This window comes from Manacus vitellinus, unplaced genomic scaffold (genome assembly GCF_001715985.3).
Source record: "Manacus vitellinus isolate BGI_N305 unplaced genomic scaffold, ASM171598v3 scaffold_22_pilon, whole genome shotgun sequence".
Lineage (NCBI taxonomy): Eukaryota > Metazoa > Chordata > Aves > Passeriformes > Pipridae > Manacus > Manacus vitellinus.
This window is the reverse complement of record NW_021939632.1, coordinates 12,957,866-12,977,962: the sequence shown is the minus strand read 5'-3', so window position 1 is coordinate 12,977,962 and position 20,097 is coordinate 12,957,866. Positions and strand designations below refer to the sequence as shown.

General features: G+C 37.6%; 1 protein-coding gene across 2 annotated transcripts in view; it reads left to right on the top strand.

Moving 5' to 3' along the window:
• LRP2 (LDL receptor related protein 2) overlaps positions 1–20,097 on the top strand; it is a 117,266-nt gene that overhangs the window by 73,647 nt on the left and 23,522 nt on the right. For both annotated transcript variants that reach the window (XM_018072612.2, XM_025895066.2), the window contains 19 exons: positions 464–753; positions 1,751–1,954; positions 2,332–2,574; positions 3,673–3,798; positions 5,441–5,560; positions 6,405–6,536; positions 7,438–7,639; positions 8,107–8,402; positions 8,909–9,425; positions 11,183–11,335; positions 11,795–11,965; positions 13,200–13,423; positions 13,832–14,009; positions 14,925–15,121; positions 16,735–16,980; positions 17,732–17,860; positions 18,555–18,674; positions 19,244–19,360; positions 19,612–19,728. In XM_018072612.2, the coding sequence (XP_017928101.1) occupies positions 464–753; positions 1,751–1,954; positions 2,332–2,574; positions 3,673–3,798; positions 5,441–5,560; positions 6,405–6,536; positions 7,438–7,639; positions 8,107–8,402; positions 8,909–9,425; positions 11,183–11,335; positions 11,795–11,965; positions 13,200–13,423; positions 13,832–14,009; positions 14,925–15,121; positions 16,735–16,980; positions 17,732–17,860; positions 18,555–18,674; positions 19,244–19,360; positions 19,612–19,728 (3,782 nt within the window). The remainder of the gene's footprint in view (positions 1–463; positions 754–1,750; positions 1,955–2,331; positions 2,575–3,672; positions 3,799–5,440; positions 5,561–6,404; positions 6,537–7,437; positions 7,640–8,106; positions 8,403–8,908; positions 9,426–11,182; positions 11,336–11,794; positions 11,966–13,199; positions 13,424–13,831; positions 14,010–14,924; positions 15,122–16,734; positions 16,981–17,731; positions 17,861–18,554; positions 18,675–19,243; positions 19,361–19,611; positions 19,729–20,097) is intronic.

Sequence of the window (20,097 nt, the reverse complement as noted above, 5' to 3'; positions counted from 1 at the left end):
TCCGTCATCGGGGGAGTTTTTAAAAATTATTTAATTTTCTGTCCATTAAATTCACTTGTAGTCTCAGAGAGATCACTGCAGCAGTCATACCTTTCCTCTCTGGCTCCTTCAGCATAGCAATTCTTTTTCAGACTTCTCTTTTGCTGTGTCAGAAGAGTGTTGTCTGTAATGGAGTAACTTCTATGACCTGTGCCCTTCTGGGAAGAAGGTGTTATTTGGATTCATCTATGTGCAGCAGGGCAAAGCACTTGTAATGGGATGTCTGTTTTAAGGGGAATGCAGGATGTTAAATGAAACATATGCTTTTCTGCTTCAAACTCTAGTTAATGGAGGTGGGGCAGCATAATAGCACCTTAGATATTGGTGAACCTTACTGAATTGCTGGACTAATTAGGGCATGGATTTATACATAAGTTAAAAGACTTTTTTCTTTTAAGATGTAATAATTTCTTTGTTATTGTAGGCAGAAGATTGAGAGGTGCACTCTCACTGGTACAAATCGTGAGGTAATTGTTAGCACTGCTCTGCATCCATTTGCAATGACACTGTTTGATCAGCACATATATTGGACAGACTGGAACACACGAAGCATTTATCGAGCTAATAAGTACGATGGTTCAGATCAGATTGTAATGATCATGAATCTTCCACAAAGACCGATGGATATTCATGTCTGGGCAAAAAGTAAGCAGCAGCAGTGTACCAACCCTTGCAACCAGTTCAATGGTGGCTGCAGTCATATCTGTGCACCAGGTAAGCTGTTATGCTTGATGACTGTAAGCTATTACTATTCCCTGTATAGAGTTTATACTATAGCAGTTTTAATCACATGGGAACAGCTGAAATAATTCTTAGTGTTCCCAAATTTTTAATATTTATTTTATTTATAAATGCAATCAAAATGATTGCCATTTAAGACAATGGTATTTTACCAACACACCTAAGGGTTGTGTCTGAGAATCCTCACACACAAAAATTATGGGTTTCTGTAATTCAAACCAAAGCATTCTTTTCTGGGGTTTGAACTTTTCTTTCTTCTTGGTTGAGACACGAAGTGAGTGCTGTAGGATATGCTTACCTTAGGAATATATATTCATACACTGTATACTGATCAGATACTTCCTACAACATGTTTAAAAAATCTTTATGGTCACTATTTCTTTATTACATATGTGTTATAGAGCTGTTTCATATGTTGTAAATTTTTGAGAGTTATGATCCTTGACTTCGAAAAACTCATTCAGGGCCTGTTTTCATCTGTAGCATCTTAAATGCCTTTACAAATCTGTCTTGCCTGAAAACAACTCAAACTTCTCATTGATTTTCAGAAGCACAGTTTGTCTAGTGCAAGCAGTTTTGAACAGCTGTTTTGATTTTGAGAAAAAAAGTCTCAGTGGGTATAGCTGTGATAATTGAAAGCATCACATGCCATCTTGCTGCCACCAAAAAGCTATTTGGACAACAAGCAAGTACTAAGACACTCCAAATTCCAATCTCAGTTCCTCTGAGGAACTCTGAAATAACTTTTGTGGGATTTAATGAGTTTGCATATGCTTAAGTAAGATAAAAGCCTGGCTAAGTCACCACAGTACTATCTAAGCAAAGAGGTCATACAGGAATTGTGAAGATTTCTTTGCCTTTTCCAGTGCTACAACTATGAATGCTTTAATAGAATCCTATATAAAAAAATCAATGTTAAGTTTGTTTCAATTTTTTTGTCCTTTTTTTAAACTGTCAAACATAAATTTAGGTCCAGCTGGTGCAGAATGTCAGTGCCCCTCTGAAGGTCGCTGGTATTTAGCAAATAACAACAAGCACTGTGTTGTGGATAATGGTACCAGGTGTGATCCTGGTTTCTTCACATGCCTCAATGGACAGTGTATCTCAGAGCGATGGAAATGTGACAATGACTATGACTGTGTTGATGGCAGTGATGAGTTGGAAAGTGTGTGTGGTAAGCATTTAAAATAACTGCATTAGAAAGTGGTTGTATAGTCTGTCTTGCCTGTTCTGTATTCTATGTCAGTTTTGTGGCTTTATGATCATGGATCTTATGGCTGTAGTTTGGAAACAATCCCTTGCTTGCTCATGGGTTTGAGGTCCGAATAACTAGTGATTTGCTTTAGAATCCAAAAGCACTGTAGTGTGGAATTTTTATCATGTGTAGCCAATTTCTACTTTTTTAATTCAAATATGTATTTTACTTTTCATGCAGTCCGTTTTGCAGCTGTGTTTGCCCTGGCAGGTAAAAATATTGTGATTTTACTTGTTACTTTGTCAGAGTTTAGATTATGTTTTATCCACATTTTTTTTTATTGTAATTTTCTGCAGCTTTCCATACTTGTCAGCCAACAGCATTTACCTGTGGCAATGGGCGGTGTGTACCCTACCACTACCGCTGCGATCACTACAACGACTGCGGAGATAACAGCGACGAGCTTGGCTGCTTGTTCCGAACCTGTGACTCCCACACGGAGTTCACTTGCAATAATGGAAGGTGCATAGCTCTTCAGTATGTCTGCAATGGAGTAAACAACTGTTATGATAATGGCACATCAGATGAGAGAAATTGCCGTAAGTTTAGCCCTATTACCTACTGCCTGTTTGAGTCTGGCTCTCTAAACGAAGGAAGAGGGAAATGTGGCTTTGTGTGAAGAATTGTGACAAAATCAGCAAATAGGACAAAAGATTTCTTTATTTTTATTGCAGATGATGCTTTGTGTTATTTGAAGCAAATAGAATTGTTAAAAGATATTCTGGAATACATAATATTTTATACATATATAAAATATTATTACATAATAAATGTCGCTTTCGGAGTCTGCCTTAATGCAACAAATGCTCATGCAGTGCTTAATGTTAAGTTTTGTGTGTGATCAATCCACCATGGATTTCACAAGTATTTTTTCAGATAAATTAAATGCAGGGTTTATATTTTAGCAGGATTAGACTGGAATTTGACAATGGGCTTTGTGTCATGCTATATTAATTATACTAGATTTAATCATCAGGAGTGTATATCATGACTCCGTAATGGCACAGTTTAAAACTATATGCCTTATGGGTCTCAAAAAGATATCAGTCGTGTTTGCTTTCCTTAAGATGTAAACTGTGATTAACTCAATATTGACTACTATTGCAGTTCCTCAAAATAATCATATCTATACACTAAGATTAAAATCTTTAGTGGAAAATTTGTATTTGGAGTTGAAGAAATTAATGAAAATGTCTTTAGAGAATTTTTTTTCCATTTTGTGTGTGCACTGATTTTGTTTATATTATTTGTGACAATTTTATTTTTGATCTCAGAGAAATTTGAATATTTGAAATTCCTGGTCTATTAGTCATTTGTAGTTGGTCTGATGATTCATAGCATACCAACTGGTTGCAAATGCAGGCATTACAGTGCGAATACATGTCAGTTTTTGTTCCCTCACCTACAAGTATTGGCACGTAGTATTGGCATTTTTGGATCATATTTTTGTCAGGACTTCTGCAATAAAAGCAATGATCTAACTGTTCCCATATAGCATGAGCAGAATGAGTGATGCACTTTTGAAAGTGAGTGATGTGGGACTCTAACAATGTTAGGTATCTCTGAATGAGATGCAGCATAACAGTATTTTAAAAAGCTCTAAAGAACTTTTGCTTTTTTTTCTTCCCTCCTTAAAGCGGAACGTACTTGCCAGTCTGGTTTTACAAAATGCCAAAGCACAAATATTTGCATTCCTCGTACGTATTTGTGTGATGGTGATAATGACTGTGGAGATATGAGTGATGAAAGCCCTACTCACTGTGGTAAGTTAACAGGGCCTTCCTTACTTAAGTAATTTATTCTACTGCTCTTTCCTTTTGACATAACTCACACTGTTCTCAAAATATCTCTTTTTGTAATACTGAAGTTAATGCGTTGCCCTCTTATCTCTCAATTATCTAAATCATGATTTTATCTAATAAAAAAGGTGATAAATTTTTGCAGCATTTTCATAAAGCGTTTGAGAGGTTTTTCTTTTTGCTTATTCTGATCTGTATTCTTTATGGTTTTACATGGTGTTTTGACACTTAAGTATTATAGTGAGCTGTCTTTTCTAAAACTTTAGCATTGGAATATTTTTTCTTCTAAACAAATGAAATTGATACAGTCTCAAATGTAGTTTCTTTTAGCCCTTTCATGTGGTTATGAACGATTCTTTAACATATGATTCGTTGTTCATTGGAGCTTCCAGTTAGTGTACAGAAATATCTAGTTTTCCATCTGCCTTAATTACAAACCAGCTCAACTTTTCTAAGACATTTATATTAGGTAGTAGTTAGGCAGTACTTTTTCCATATGAAATGTTTTGGATCAATTTATGACACATAATGGATATTTTCAGATAATGATTTGGTTTTAGTATTGCCTGAGTATTTTTGCTTTCACTCATTTTCCTAAAGTTACATGCCTTGAACTAGCTATGCCACAATTTTTCTAAAATATGAGTTCAATTTCTGTAGCCAGAACATGGCCACTTTTATCTATGGGCCCCAACGTGTCAAAGATATGTGGCAATAGTGAGTTTGTGCTGGTCGTAAAAGATGTACTTTGTCCCTTCTACTGTTAATGTTCCTGGGGAATTACTTAAATTGACAATTATTGAAGAGCAAGAAAGAGGGAGAGAAAGAGAATGAGAGGCAAAGAAACCCCAAGGCATTAATGAGCAATAGTTAATTGTCTTTGATTTCCATCATCAAAGGCACAGGGAAGAGCAAGTTAAAAGGCCAGACTGTCCTTTTGGTATTCTGAACCCGTCAGAGGGTACAGGAGAGTATCAGTAACAACTGAAGAAATTATGAAACCCATTATATATGCCAGGATTGAGGGGCTCAGCCAGAGTGCAGGAAGAATATTTGTAGCATGCTTAGCTGGAACTACTCAATGTTATGGTTTGTTCTTCACTGCCATTAAGAAAAGATTCCTACCAGCAGGTGAAGAAAAATTGGTGGGAGAAAAATGAAAACATTATCTACCATGAGATATTACTTCCTTAGTGTACATTTTGATTTACTGTAAACTGCTGAGTCTGCTACACCTGGTTTGAGCACTGGAAAAATAAGTATATTGGACTGTGGTCATTTTCCTGCGCACAAATCTCAAGTATAAATATAAAACATATTGCTGCATGCAATCCTATTTCCAAGGCAAATTCTGTCTACTTATTAGCTGATATGTATATCCAAGGAGAGAAGTAAACCCATTTTTTTGCATACAAATATCAAGCTACTTTGTACTATGAACTCTTTACAGATAGGCTGAGAAAAGACATCCTTCCTAGCATACTTTTTTCTCTTTCCTTTTTGGGGACTGTAGTATTTTTTTGCATAAAATGGACTCCAGAGCAACTTAAAACAAGTTGGAAAGGTAACAGAAAAAAAGAAATAATACATAGGTTTTTTCTTCCAGTCTCACTGACTTGCACGAATAATGAGTTTCGCTGTACATCGGGACGTTGTATTCCTGCTCATTGGTACTGTGATCAAGGAATAGACTGTGCTGATGGCTCTGATGAACCTGCCTCTTGTGGTAAGTCTGCACTCAGAGGGTACAACTTGAGGGGTTATAGCAAATCAGTAGTTTCTCTTGTAGGCAGTAGCTTGAATCCAGACTGGGTGGAAAATAAGTATCTTCTGGGCTTTATTCACTGATTAAATAATCTGAGTCACTGAATATTTTGATCCTTAAAGCTGTGTATGGAATATGAAGGCTTTTAATTGCAACAATTGATTACTTGTAGTGTGATTACTCTTACTATGTAACCTCCTGTCTCTGTAACAGACTGTGATAGCAGTGAATCAAGTGGCAAAAAGAAGCAAGTATTTTGATATTGTTTTGGATGTAAAAACAGATGTCATGCTGTACAGAAAGTGTGCATGCAGTATTGCATTTGGGGAAAAAAGGAATGTGGGAAGCAGAGGTGAATAGTGTTGACACAATATATGACTGTCTCAGTATTACAGTAAACGAATCCTGTATGTACAATAGAAACTGTTAGGAATAAGCAGAGGAGTGGGGTAGGAGGTGAAAAAAAAGGATGCTAATCTCCAGGGAGGAAGAGAAAGGGCTGACTGAAGTCACTGAGAAGTGATATTACAAGATCATTATTATTCTCATTGTAAAAGTAAGCATAACAGAAGGTAGAATAGATTATTCTATTTTTTAAGCAGGGTTGGTAGTTCACTTTGCACGTTGCTGGAGTTGCACCTTTAGCTTAAGAAAAAGTCTTCAGATTGTACCTTAACTGTTTGACGCCTAAGCTTCTCCCTTACATTTCACTCTCATAAGCTTCTCTCTAAAATACACTCCTCAGTAGATTTTCATGGCAGTTCAGATTGGTTTAACAAGCAAGGTGATTGTGTTCATTTTTAAGTGCCCCAGTTGCGGACTTGTTCAAGTGACCAGTTCAGATGTGATGATGGCAGATGTATCCCAGGAACTTGGATCTGTGATGGTGATAATGACTGTGGGGATATGAGTGATGAGGATCAAAGACATAATTGTGGTAGGTGGTTAATGCAAATAGATACTGCACTTTATTTGTCCTGTGGGCGTTTTTTAGAAAACAGCCAACCCCCAAACTCTCACCCACTACCAGTTTTTCTGCCCACAAAGGTGCACATTAAGCATGAGGTACAATCTTTCTGTACCTTAATTTTCATTATATTGAATTGAAATTGAATATTTTACAGGTAAAAAAACCCCCCAAAAAACACTGTTATAATTTTGCGATTACTCTTCTTTGAATTGATGTGTTCAAATAGAGATACAATTAACCTGCATTGTGTGTATGATCAGGGCAGCAATAGCAGCTTCAGTGGAGATATTCCCTGATGGTCATGTACTGCATCTTCTGCATATTAATAACCACATAGTTTTGGCATAATATCTTTAAAATCTAGTTAGCAAAATAAATATGTCTGTTTAGAGAGTGAACAAAGGGAAGGAGGTTCACCAAGCCTCGTCCTGCTTCTTGATACTTTTGACAGCAGCTGGATACACTTTCAATCCTTGCCCTTATTAACTGCAATGATGCTCACTCTGTTTGCTCCCTGGAGAACAAAATACCTTGAAGAAAACAGGGAATAGAGGCCCTAGGCATAATACCTGTTCAGCTCCCAGAAAATGTGGCCAGATACATGAAAATCTTGTACTGAGAAGCTGATAAGATCCAGATTTCTGCACGTCAGCATTCCCTAAGGAATGCTTTGGCTCCCAGTCAGCTTCCATGAAGAGTAATGCACAGTTTTGTACACGAGAAGGTGCAGTGATATCTATCTGTGCATGTGCAGCAGAGCATGGCTGTGTTATGGATTATGGGTGGATATCCAGGCTGTTTGGGGGGGGGGGGGGGGGGGGGACACACACAGAGTGTAACTTGGTTAGTGGACATGCTTTTCCTTCAGCAAACCGCAACTGCACAGCAGCAGAGTTCACATGTGCCAACAATCGGCCCCCACTCAGGAGGTGCATCCCTCGGGCTTGGGTCTGTGATGGTGATGCTGACTGCAGTGATGCTTTTGATGAACACCAGAACTGCACACGAAGATCTTGCACAGAAAATGAGTTCACCTGTACTAATGGCTTGTGCATCCGTAATACGTACAGGTTTGTAACTCCCTGGGCAGCTGTATAAATTCTCAAAATTTGCTTCGTGTGAAGCAGCTAATTCAACCTTTTTTTTCCACATCATTTAGTTCTAAGTACATCTACATATTGTAGTGAAACTGTTTATCTGCTCTTCATTCATGCATTAGCTTTGACTTGAAAATGCTCCAGAATTTTCTATGTTAATATCCCCAGTGCTCACCACTAGCATTTAATACTTTTTTCTGTGGCTAGTAACATATCCTGGGGTGACTCTGTCCAGCCTGTTATGCATACAGGGAATACAAGCAGGACTCACAGGATCAGACTATATAATATGACCCCGGTTTCTGAAAGTCTCTTCTGTTGGAGCCAAAATATACACCTTCTATATCACACCTTCTTTGGAAACCGGGACAGTGTATCCACCCATCTGCCCTAGCGACAGTGATTGCCTTCTTATATTTGAAGAAAGTGTTCTTCTTCAGGTGTGATAGGCGGAATGACTGTGGTGACAGCAGTGATGAAAGGGGATGCATCTATGAACCATGTCAACAGCACCAGTTCACTTGTCAGAATGGGCGCTGCATTTCCAAAGCCTACCTCTGTGATGGGGATAATGACTGTGGTGATGAATCTGATGAGCTGGAACATCTCTGTAATACACCAGAAGCGACCTGCTCTCCCCACCATTTTAAATGTGACAATGGAAACTGCATTGAAATGGTTAAAGTCTGCAATCGGTTGGATGATTGCTTAGATAACAGTGATGAAAAAGGATGTGGTATGTATAGATTTATTTGTACTGTCTAATTTAATATACATAAGCAGCTTTAAAAAAATGAACTCGTAAGACAATTTCTTCATTACAATTGTGTCTATCCCATGGCTGTCTCTCAGAAATGAAAATTATAAGAAATGTATATATTTAATTTTGGTTTTGTTTTATTTAAGTCATACTTATTATGTGCTGTTTTAACAGACTGTGACAATGAGCTCATTATATGAACTACATATAGTTCATTCGTTGTTATGTATTACCCTTACTTTTCCAAAATATGCCATTCAGAAGTCCATGCTTGGTACTCAGGGTGTTTTGTGACAGACCTCAAAGATGATAGAATAATTTCGTATTTGATTAACTTGTTTTCCTTTTTCCTTTATTACAGCAGCCCACATTCACATTCAGCATTTCAGGGGGTAGCAGGGAGAGAGAGACAGAGTACATTGGAAAGTGACTGCCCTAGTACTCCATCCAGTTCCTTGAATAGAACTCCTTTCCTTTCCCAGGTATAAATGAATGCAGTGACCCTTCAATCAGTGGATGTGATCACGACTGTACAGACACACAGACAAGTTTCTACTGTTCTTGTCATCCTGGATACAAACTTATGTCTGATAAACGGACTTGTGATGATATTGATGAGTGCAATGAAACTCCATCAGTATGTAGCCAGATTTGTGAGAACACAGCTGGCTCCTACATCTGTAAGTGTGCCCCAGGCTATATCCGGGAGCCTGATGGAAAAAGTTGCCGGCAAAATAGTAATATCTCCCCATACCTTATTTTTAGCAACCGTTACTATCTGAGAAATCTCACAGCAGATGGCCAGTCTTACTCTCTCATTTTGCAAGGACTGAGAAATGTGGTGGCACTGGACTTTGACAGGGTGGAAAAGAGGTTATACTGGATTGATGTGGGGAGGAGTGTCATTGAACGAATGTTCCTAAATGGAACAAATAAGGAGACAGTGATAAGTGATGGTGTGCCCAACGGGGAAGGTATCGCTGTTGACTGGGTTGGCAGGTAAGAAAATATGTTTTCTATCTTTCTGGGCTCCTAAGGAAATGATGTGTGAAGGAGTTTATCTTAAGGTTTTTCTCCACTTCATATGAAATTTCTGATGAGTCCTGAAATCGTTTTGGATTGTGAATGCAGTGCACACCACTGCGCTGAAATTGTTTATCAGGGTTTAATACGTAACACTTTTCTTTCATTACTCTCATCTAGTATACTGAGGTTATATCAGACTTGCTCTCTCATCAATCAGTCCTTTGCTAGCAGTTGTTGGGGTTGGGATGCAGGATTCTCTCTTTGCATAACCAAAGTGTTATATCAGGTAACTAGGTTCCAGTTAAGTGAGGAATAACAAACATTAATGAAATTTACCTGCTGTACCAATGTGAAGAGCATATTTCTTTTGCTCTTGAAAAATGTACCTTTAACTGATAAACGACGTGATCCACATCATTTGCTGACAGGAGACCAGTATGAGAGTGAGGGATTTGGAAAGCACTTTGCATTATGGCAAATTTTTAATTGCCTGCTATGGGTCAAAACATAGTCTAATTGACTGCCACAGAAACTCTGTCCTTATATGGTGCCCTCTCTGACAGTGTTCTTGGCTGTGTTTCATCATGTCTTGCTTTCTGAGTGCAGTACTATAAGCATAAAAAGTGCATCAGACTGCAAAACAATGAGAATCATTCAAAAAGTCACTTTGGAACTTCTATGAGAGTGTTTATATAAATATGTTGATATTTTTAAACCACTTTGTCTCTAAACCTAATGATAATTAATGTTGCCAACAGCCTCAAATGCTTTATGATTCATGGATAGATGAGGAAGGAAAAAGCTAATTTTAGCTGAAGTGGTTCTACTGTTTCATTCTAATACAGCTGTTGAATTACTTCAGCTATAATTAGCTATGTTTTAGTTTAGTTGGTTTTTGTTTAGGTGTTTCAGAAAGGCTGAAGGACAGTACAATGGTTGAATTTTTCTGCTTGTTTTCAATGCAGAGAGAGGATTGGAGGATGCCATGAGATGCAGGTTGGGGAAGACTACTTTGTCCTCCTCCCTGGTGGGAATGGCACTGCTTAGGGTGGTGTAGGCAGGGATTATATCTGTCAGGCTATTTCTAGAATGACCCTGTGGATGCTGGAGCTGACCAGCTCTGCAAAGAATTTCAAAGTTCCCTGTTGCAGGTCTAAGTGAATTAAATGCTTTGTTTTGATGCAGGCTTTTTAAAATCATCACTTTTGCTTGTATGATTTCTTTGCTTACAGCTGTGTATATTCCTAGGCAAAGTAATAGAAGTGTTAAAAAATTCTAGGTGAAGTTTAAATTAGGGTGTCAGATTACTTAGGAATTTTCTACCTGTTTGATGAGAGCAGAGGTGGAAGAATGGAACAATGATGTTTCTCTCCAGTATTTTACACCCCTGGTCACAATCCATTACACTGCATGTCTGTTTTCCTGCTCCTGGCCCTTGTTGGTAGGACAGAAAGGGAAGAGGGGTTTAGGAATTTATAGGTAGATGGTGTATTATTACTCAACTAGGCAACTGCAAGTTTGAATTGGGCAGTAACAATCATGGTTACAGGAACAGCCAGAGTGAAAAGGGCAGCCTGGAGCATGGTGTAGAAGAGATGTCAGTGGAGTACGCATTCCTTTACAGTGGATATATTTTTTCTAGGAGAAAAAACCTGAAATTTAAATATTCTGTGAAGCAAAATAAAAAATATAATTAAATAATATTAAATAACTCTGAAACTTAATTTCAGAAAATTGTACTGGGTGGATGCCTACAAAGATTGTCTCTATGTCTCTGAACTTGATGGAAGATTCCGGAAAAAACTGGTGGATCGGTGTGTGGATGCCAACAACACTTTCTGCTTTCAGTACCCCAGAGGAATTGTTGTTCATCCAAAATATGGGTATGACATTTCAAGAGTACTTTTCCTTTCTTTTGCAAATAATCCTACACTGTTCTGAAAATCTGAAGTAAATTTTGCTTGCTTGCATTTGGATTTGCATGGCGTTAGTTCTTAGTTGCAGCTTAATAGCTAGCCTGTTCGTAGGTATATATGCAGGGCACTGTGGAATTTGGTTCCATATGGAACCAAATAGCAAGTTTTGATTGCAATGCTAAAAAAGGTTGCTAAATGTGTGTGTGATTTGGCAGATATTGGGTCTGACAGTTGCATTCTTTGAAGGCAATTATGATTGCACAATTGTCTGCTGTAGCAATTCAAGTAATGAATATATTAGCTTTCTTCTTCCTTAATCTCTGCTTTAATTCTGTGACAGGAAATACTATATTTGAGACTTGGCTTCTAATATTGATTTCAAAATATTTTTACTACAATTCTGACTATAAGTATTCATTTGAACAGACAGGTTTACTGGACAGACTTTGCCGATCGAGCCTATATTGGACGAGCCGGCATGGATGGCAAGGAGAAGACTGTGATTATCTCTACAAAGTTAGAGTGGCCCAATGGACTTACCATAGACTACACCAATGACAAGCTCTACTGGGCAGATGCTCATCTAGATTATATTGAGTATGTACACAGAAAAGGTTAAAACAACTGAATAATTGCTCATGTCAGATTTTGGTGGGAGCATTTATTGGTGCTGTAAGCATCATATATATTAAAATGTCTGGAGTAGTAGGTGATAAGTATCATTAGAAGACACAGTAGCCTAGTTGCTTTATTCGCATCCTAGATTCCACTGGAAGTGGTCCAAAAAGTATAGTGAAAAGGTTTACACTCTGTACTCAAATATGCAACTTCTCTGTATGTAGTATACAGGCTGAACCAAAGCAAAATTGAGTATAAAATACCTGTTTTTTTATTCTCTTATTTCTGCCTATAGATAAGAGATGAGCTGTAACTACACTAGTTATGTGCTAATAAAATAGTATACAAACTATTAGAAGATGTCTGAATGTCCCTAGGTATGACATGGAATTTCCTGTTAGCACATGGGATTTTTTTGCTAATCAAGAAAAATCTATTATTTGCTTCTAGTATTAGAGAATTAAATATCAGTAAAAATGAGTAATAGTATTCTGACTGTTTCAATGTCATGACATTGAAATACTTTGAAAACAATAATTTGTATTTATGTTAGTGTTTATATTTGTATTCATATTTCCACCTACATTTATATTTATATTTACTTTTATTCTTCTCTACATTAATTCTTCTGACAGCCTTTTCTACGATGAAGTGTTAAAATGTCTTTTAATGCATATTAATTATATGTATGTTTCTCTCTTTTTCTCTCTTGTATTTCATAATTTCCCCATATAGCAAGGTGATAGTAAAAATGTAAAATCTTATCAAAGACAGCTTATCAGAGGAGGCTCTAAATAAGAAAGATATATAAAATTTAGGAATATAGGAAGCCTATTATTGTCTTAAGTGTTCCGTTATTAACAGTCTGAATCATCCAGGCAAGCTAGTCTCGTGTGACAAAAATAATTTGCTATAAGGCAGTAAATGTGCAAAATTTCATTGGACTAGCCAGTGCGCTTCTGTGGGAAATATACATTTCAGTGGATGTTGCTCTATTCCATTTATTTGCCTAAAATAGCCTGTTTTACTTTCCTCCATGTATTAAAATGAATTTGCTGAGGACGGTGCTCTGTCATTACTGCATAAAGTAGCTTGAATTCTACATTGCATGATTCTGGTCACCAATGATGAAGTACCATAAGCATACATAATAAAGATGGGAAGATGTTTTAGCATTTATCTGAATGTTTTGCACATATTTTTCTTTGTGGAGGTACTCTGACCTGGATGGACATCATCGTCACACAGTATATGATGGGACTTTACCTCATCCATTTGCAATAACAATTTTTGAAGACACAATATATTGGACTGACTGGAACACAAGGACAGTTGAAAAGGGAAATAAATATGATGGATCAGACAGGACTGTTCTTGTGAACACCACACACAGGCCATTTGACATCCATGTTTACCATCCATACAGACAGCCATTTGGTGAGAAAACAGAATTAGATTTACATTTAGAGGGTCAGCTGTATTCAGAGACTAGTTGTAAAGGGTCCTGAGTGCACCCAGCTTTTACCTTTGCTGAGGGGAATAAAATGCACAGAGTGAATGTAGGCATCTACTTTACATTTATAAATTGCCCTTTCTTTGAAAAGCAATGAATGGAAGTGCCTAATCGTTATATTATTTTCTAAAATATCATGGCTTAATAACATACATTTCCTGCATATGATATCACATGTATTTCTCTCAATAAGTGCCTACTTATCTAGGTTTTGCTTTTCAGTCTCTCACATTTAAAGTTTCAGAACAGTGTTAGAGGAATCTATTGTAGATTGAGACCTTTGTGTTCTGGAAGTTACAAATTATGGTAATATTTTTCTTCTGTTTTACCAGTTAATAATCCTTGTGGCACCAATAATGGTGGCTGTTCCCATCTTTGTCTAATAAAAGCTGGTGGTCAGGGTTACTCCTGTGAATGTCCCGATAACTTCATGATAATACGGTTTGGTGATACAGCCCACTGCCTTCCTATGTGCTCCAGCACCCAGTTTCTCTGTGCAGACACTGAGAGGTAAGTCCACAGCTCACTGTTGCTTTTTCAAAGTCTTTTTAAGGATGGATGTATTTTAGAGTTTAGTCTCTTCAAAAGGACATGAAATTAGGGATTCTGTCTGCTCTTACTATGAGTTTTTGATGTGCTTACAAAGACAACACCAAGACAAGACAGGTTTACATTTCGGAAAAGACTTCTAGACTGGTTGCTTAAGTAGTACTTTTTTACTTTTCTTGATGTTATATGGCATTACTAATGTAGCAAAGTTTTGGTTATTAGAAACATGTACCTCCAGATACAGCTTCCTGTTGAATTAAAAAATCTGCAACCTTGTCTTTTTTTTTTTATACATCTTTTGCAATGTATCTGCTTCTGCCAAATATATGCTGTCTGCCTGTGGCTCAGGAAAGCCATTTAGCTGATGTGAGGGGACATTTCCAACACTTCTCTGAGACAGCAGTGGAGGGAGAGGAATGGTGATACAACAGCTCTTGTGCTAATGTATCACTCTGATCCTGTGAGGCAGGTGTGCTTATTTGAAGCAGTGTTACAATGATAATCCCTGGTGAATTTCTTGTGCTAAAGTTCAAGTGAATTACTGAAATGCTACACCATTAAAAATACAGTTGAAGAGCGATCTAAAAGGCATGAGAGAGTATGAGCACAAATATACATAAAAATCAAATCCCTATTAATTTTTTGTGAAATTCCTCCTAGAGGCCTGCCAGTATCCTCTGGTTATCATCTGTTTCTGGTGACAGTATTATGGCATATTTTATTAGCATTTGGCATATGAAACAGAAAAAATTAAGTTCAAGATGTTTTGGACATTTCAAGAAATACTGAGACAAGGCTGTATTTTGTGCTGTAAAAGGATAGTTGTATATCTATAAAGCCATATCCTCAACAAAGAAAACTGTTTTCTCTTTGTAGGTGTATTCCTATCTGGTGGAAATGTGATGGACAGAGGGACTGTCGAGATGGCTCCGATGAGCCCCCAACCTGTCCGCACCGCTACTGTCCTGTTGGGCAGTTCCAGTGTAATGATGGGAACTGCACAAGTTCACATTTCTTGTGCAATACCCAGCCAGATTGCCATGACGGATCAGATGAAGATCCTGTACTTTGTGGTATGTTCCAACTAATAAATTTAAGTGTTTTGCCAGTATAAAATGAGTAAACAACATAAAAATTTCAGAATCGTTATCGCTTGTTTAAAGATGAAAAAGTGAGATAAATATAGTCTTTTTAGTCTTGCACCTGCTAGAGCAATTCACCTCAGTGCAAGCAGGATAAAGAAGAGCAAAAATATACTGTATCGAAACATAAACATTTTCTATACTTTTAAGACAGATTTACGCTGTTGTAAGTTACGATCTGAGGTATAAAATATTAGAAACAGGACTCACTTTGTTTTGTTCTAAGTAAAGCCATGGTGAATAAGAGGAATTTAAGGCTTTCTAATGTCCAGGTCAATCTAACAGGTGTGCTAGTTTTCCCTGTATTTTAGCACTTAGTGTGATGGGACAAAATTACTGCACCCTCTGCATTGTACAAAATGCAGTGCAATGTGGGAAGATTTGTTTTAGAAAGCTGTATGTGATGGCAGTATTATAGAAATGTAGCATAATTATGCTTATGAAATAATGTTATTTCCTTAAAAACCTATGCTGTTCCACATACTTATGTCTAATTTAAAAAAGCACATCCTTAGTTCTCTTTTTGTACATGACGTGGTTCTGACAGTTGCAAGCTTAGTAATAAAAAGTGGAGGGGGAAGCAGTGTGGTTGTATAATTGATAGTTTGTCATTGATAGATAATTGATAGTTTAGTCATTGCCTTCCATTAGCAAAGTGTTTCTAAAAATGACCAAATTAAATGAAATGTCAATTTTACCTGAGTTGCAAAAGCTAAGCTCTTAAGTATGCCACACAGGAATTAAAAAAGTAGGAATGTGGCAGCTGTGTAATGCAGTGATTTTAACATAGTGGGTACAATAAAAATCATTTTAGGTCTATGTAGTTCCTTCTGCTCATTGTCTTGTGCATGGCAATAGAATCCCTTGGTCTAGAACATGTATGGAAATTATAAGACACTGTTTTCTCTGGAACAGTTTGGCAGTATATGTTAAAAAAGTAGTAGTGTAGTACAGTGAGACATACAAAGTCTGAAAGTAGAGGTCAGTGTTGACTCCTGTTTTCATAGACCTTCAGAGCTCCCCTAGTTTGCCAGCACTGCTGACATCAGCTTTCAGTGCTTTGCTTTTTGGGAACAGAGACTACACCTTTGCAGGCTGTGGAGCTGGTATTAGTGTGGTCTGCTGCTATCTTTTCTGACCTGTTCGTTCATAGAGGAACAGGCTCATCAGGCAGTGGGCATCCAAGTTCATAGAATGGCCAGAGCCACAATGCTGCTTATCTCCTCTGTGAAGTGACTGATGGCCCCTGCCTCAATCATGTTGAATGCTGGGTTTATTCCCCTCTGCTTTAGGAGAAGGTAGTATCTGTCTTGCTCCTAGAAAAATTTAGAATCTTGGTGAGCTGTTCTAAAGATGCCTGAGAAAAATGTGACGTGACATTAGAAATGTCTACCTTAACTGGGCAAGTAAATGGGATGTTTTAAATTTTTACTGGCTTTCTTTTTAACTTTTGGTGTAAACATGATAGTGACTCAATAGATATCACAGCAGCAGACCATTCCTATAACTTTTGGTATCCTAACAGCTGATTTGTATTCTCCCAGCTAATCACCAGTGTGAAACTCATCAGTGGCAGTGTGCCAATAAGCGATGTATCCCAGAAGCCTGGCAGTGTGACAGAGAGGATGACTGTGGTGACAACTCAGATGAAGATAGTACTCACTGTGCAAGTAGAACCTGTCCTCCAGGCCAATTTAAATGTGACAATGGCCGCTGCATCCCGCTGTCCTGGAAGTGTGATGTGGATGATGATTGTGGTGATAACTCTGATGAGCCATTCCACGAATGCAGTAAGCACACAGCTGTGGGCCATTCACTTAGGAGTTGGACCTGATGATCCTTGTGGGTCCCTTCCAACTCAGAATAATCTGTGAACTCTGAGTGCACCAAAAGCAGAGTAAACCACATTACTTGATTTTCCTGAGACTGAAAGTTTATTGGAAAGGAATTTTCTGCAAGCTAATTGCATACATGTAGTAAAGAGTTAGAAAACACTCTGTGTGATAGCATTTGTGTGATAGAAATTATCACAAACTGTGTGATAATTTCCTATTTACTCATTCTGGAAGAAGATAAATCTTATTTATGCTGGTCAGACTATCAAAAACTAGCAGCATCTCACTTTGACTGTCTTGATGCCAGGATTTTCCAATGTGCTCTAGCATGTCTCTCTGAACCACTGACCATCTTGAAGAACTTGTGACCAAGTTTTGCCACCTGAGGACAAGCCACCTCCTCTAGCTTCCAGATTTGGGGCTATTGCCATTGTTACCAGATCTAAATAGTCAGGGGAAAAGACTATGTGTGTGCTTTGAACCTCTGATGGGTTTGTAGCATATGCAGAATACAAGCAGCATAGATTGGAGAAGATAGTAAAATCAATACATTTAATGCTTTTTCTTTTACAACACTGAAGTTAGCAGAGAGCTCTTTTTAGTTGAAAAAATTGACTATAACTCAAAACAGGTTTTGAAAGGCAGAATAGCAAGGACAGTTTAATGGCTAAGTAACTCAACTAACATTGACAAATGCCTCTTTCAGTGGGACCTGCCTATCGATGTGACAATCACACACAATTCAGCTGTAGAAGCAACTACCGTTGCATACCATTGTGGGCAGTGTGCAATGGGAATGATGACTGCAGAGACAACAGTGATGAACAAGGCTGTGGTGAGTTTGGAGAAGGTCATTTCAACATAACTTTGTACCTAAAATATTTATCCAATTTGCAAACACCTTGATTTTCTGAAAGTCTTCAATAATAATGTACCTGGGCCTCTTTTGTTTGGTATCACTTAATTGCTCTGCTAGTTATTTGTCTTCAGGTGAAATTCTCTGTGCAGCAATGCATTGTGCAGCTCACATGTTTATGAGCTCTGAAGATCATGATTTAATTATTTTGCCTGATACGTCATCAAATGAAAAAGAAATACTGGTGCATGAGCTGAACTATTAAAAGTATTAAAACTGCCAGTGTTTTCTACATTTATGTAACTTACCTCCTGTGCTGGTGAAACCATCAGTGTGGGAAATATAACAGTACCTTTTGGATTTGTGTTGAAACCACTCACTTATACAGTTATACACAAAGATCACTGGATCACTGTAGCAGAATCAGAAAACACTTGAAAATGTAGCACACCATGATGTCAAGATGCCCTCCTTTGACAGTACTGAGTTTCTCTTTGTGCTTCCGTCTCAGTTCGATGTAATTTCAGCCATTTCTTAATCACTTCTCTATTACTTGGCCCAGTTTGTGGTGCAGAGATTTCTGTCTACTTCAGTTATAATCTGTGCACATTCTGTCTTATCCAAAGACTGTGCTAATGTGTGCTGTTTTGTTGGCAAACTGTCTACATTACAGAGGAGATGACTTGCAATCCTTTTGGAGATTTCCGTTGTGACAATCATCGATGTATCCCACTGCGCTGGAAGTGTGATGGAGAGAATGACTGTGGAGATAACTCTGATGAGCACAACTGCAGTGAGTTCTTTTTCAGCTGTAATGACACAGTCCTGCTTTTGACTTAACTATCCTTGTATTTCTGATGAGAATAAGGCAGACAGCTCTCAACTGCAACCATTCTGTTATTTTACACTGTAGCCTTTTATTTGCTGATACTGCACTGATATCACAAGGATGCATCCTGGTTACATAAAAACAGTGATAAATCCAGTCATCACAATAACACAAATTCCTGTTTTCCACTGTGACATTTGAATTCTGTCCTATATGCAAATGTAGTATTATATAGTTTCTTAAACAATGACAGTGGATTTTTTTTTTCGAATTTGTATTAAAAACTCCTGTATAATTCTGTGATGAAACAAAGTCCACAATGAATTTCCTTTTTTCTAAGTCAAGGGGGACATAGAATGTGTAACATATTTAAAGAGTATTGGAGGAGAACGCTGTTTTAACATCATTTAGTTTTAAGGATTTTACCACATTATCTGCCCACATTACATTTGTCTGGTTTAGTGAGACAAGTGTGGATGTTTAACTGTGCATCTGGGAAACTTTTCATATTTGTGTATTCGTTTTAAATGAAGGTCCTCGCGAATGCACAGAAAGTGAATACCGGTGTGACAATCTGCGCTGCATCCCTTCCCGGTGGATCTGTGACCACGATGATGACTGTGAAGACAATTCAGATGAACGTGACTGTGGTGTGTACTCTCTTACATATTCATACCCTCGTTTCTAGTGTGATAAATTATTCTGCCAAATAATCTTTTATGGGAAGCATCTTTAATGAAGTAATGTTCACCAGATCACTTTAGTCCTTCCACCAAAAGTAGAGGATACTACAGTTTTAGTGGTCTGGAGTTTTGCAGCATTTTTTAGAATGTTGTTTTCAAAAACAACATCTGGATTTGGAGAAGAAGACATATCAAAAGTTACTTCTGAATCTTTTCAGAGCTGAGGACCTGCCACCCAGGTTATTTCCAGTGTGATAGTGGACACTGTGTTGCAGAACGCTTCAGATGTGATGGAAATGCAGACTGCCTTGATTTCTCTGATGAAGCAACTTGTCGTGAGTTTCAAACTTTGCAGTTGGTGCTCATTGTGCTCACTTCCAAAAAGATTTGCACTTTTGTCTATCTTTAAGTGAGATGACTCCTTAGAGGTATAGAATTATGCAGCATTCAACGATGTCAGTAAAAATTCAGGATAAGTATAATATTTTGAATCAGCTTTTTGATATAATAATAGGTTGCCCTCTCTTATACTAGTTGTAAACACATTCCTAATGGTAGGAAATGAATGTGTTTACAAGGTCCAGGAGAAGATACATGTGTGATCAAATTAAAATTTTTGACCATCCCATGGACACTGCAAGATCCAAACTGTTTCAGTTGTACCAAATTCTAATAAGGTTCTGTAATGAGATTTTTCTTTATAA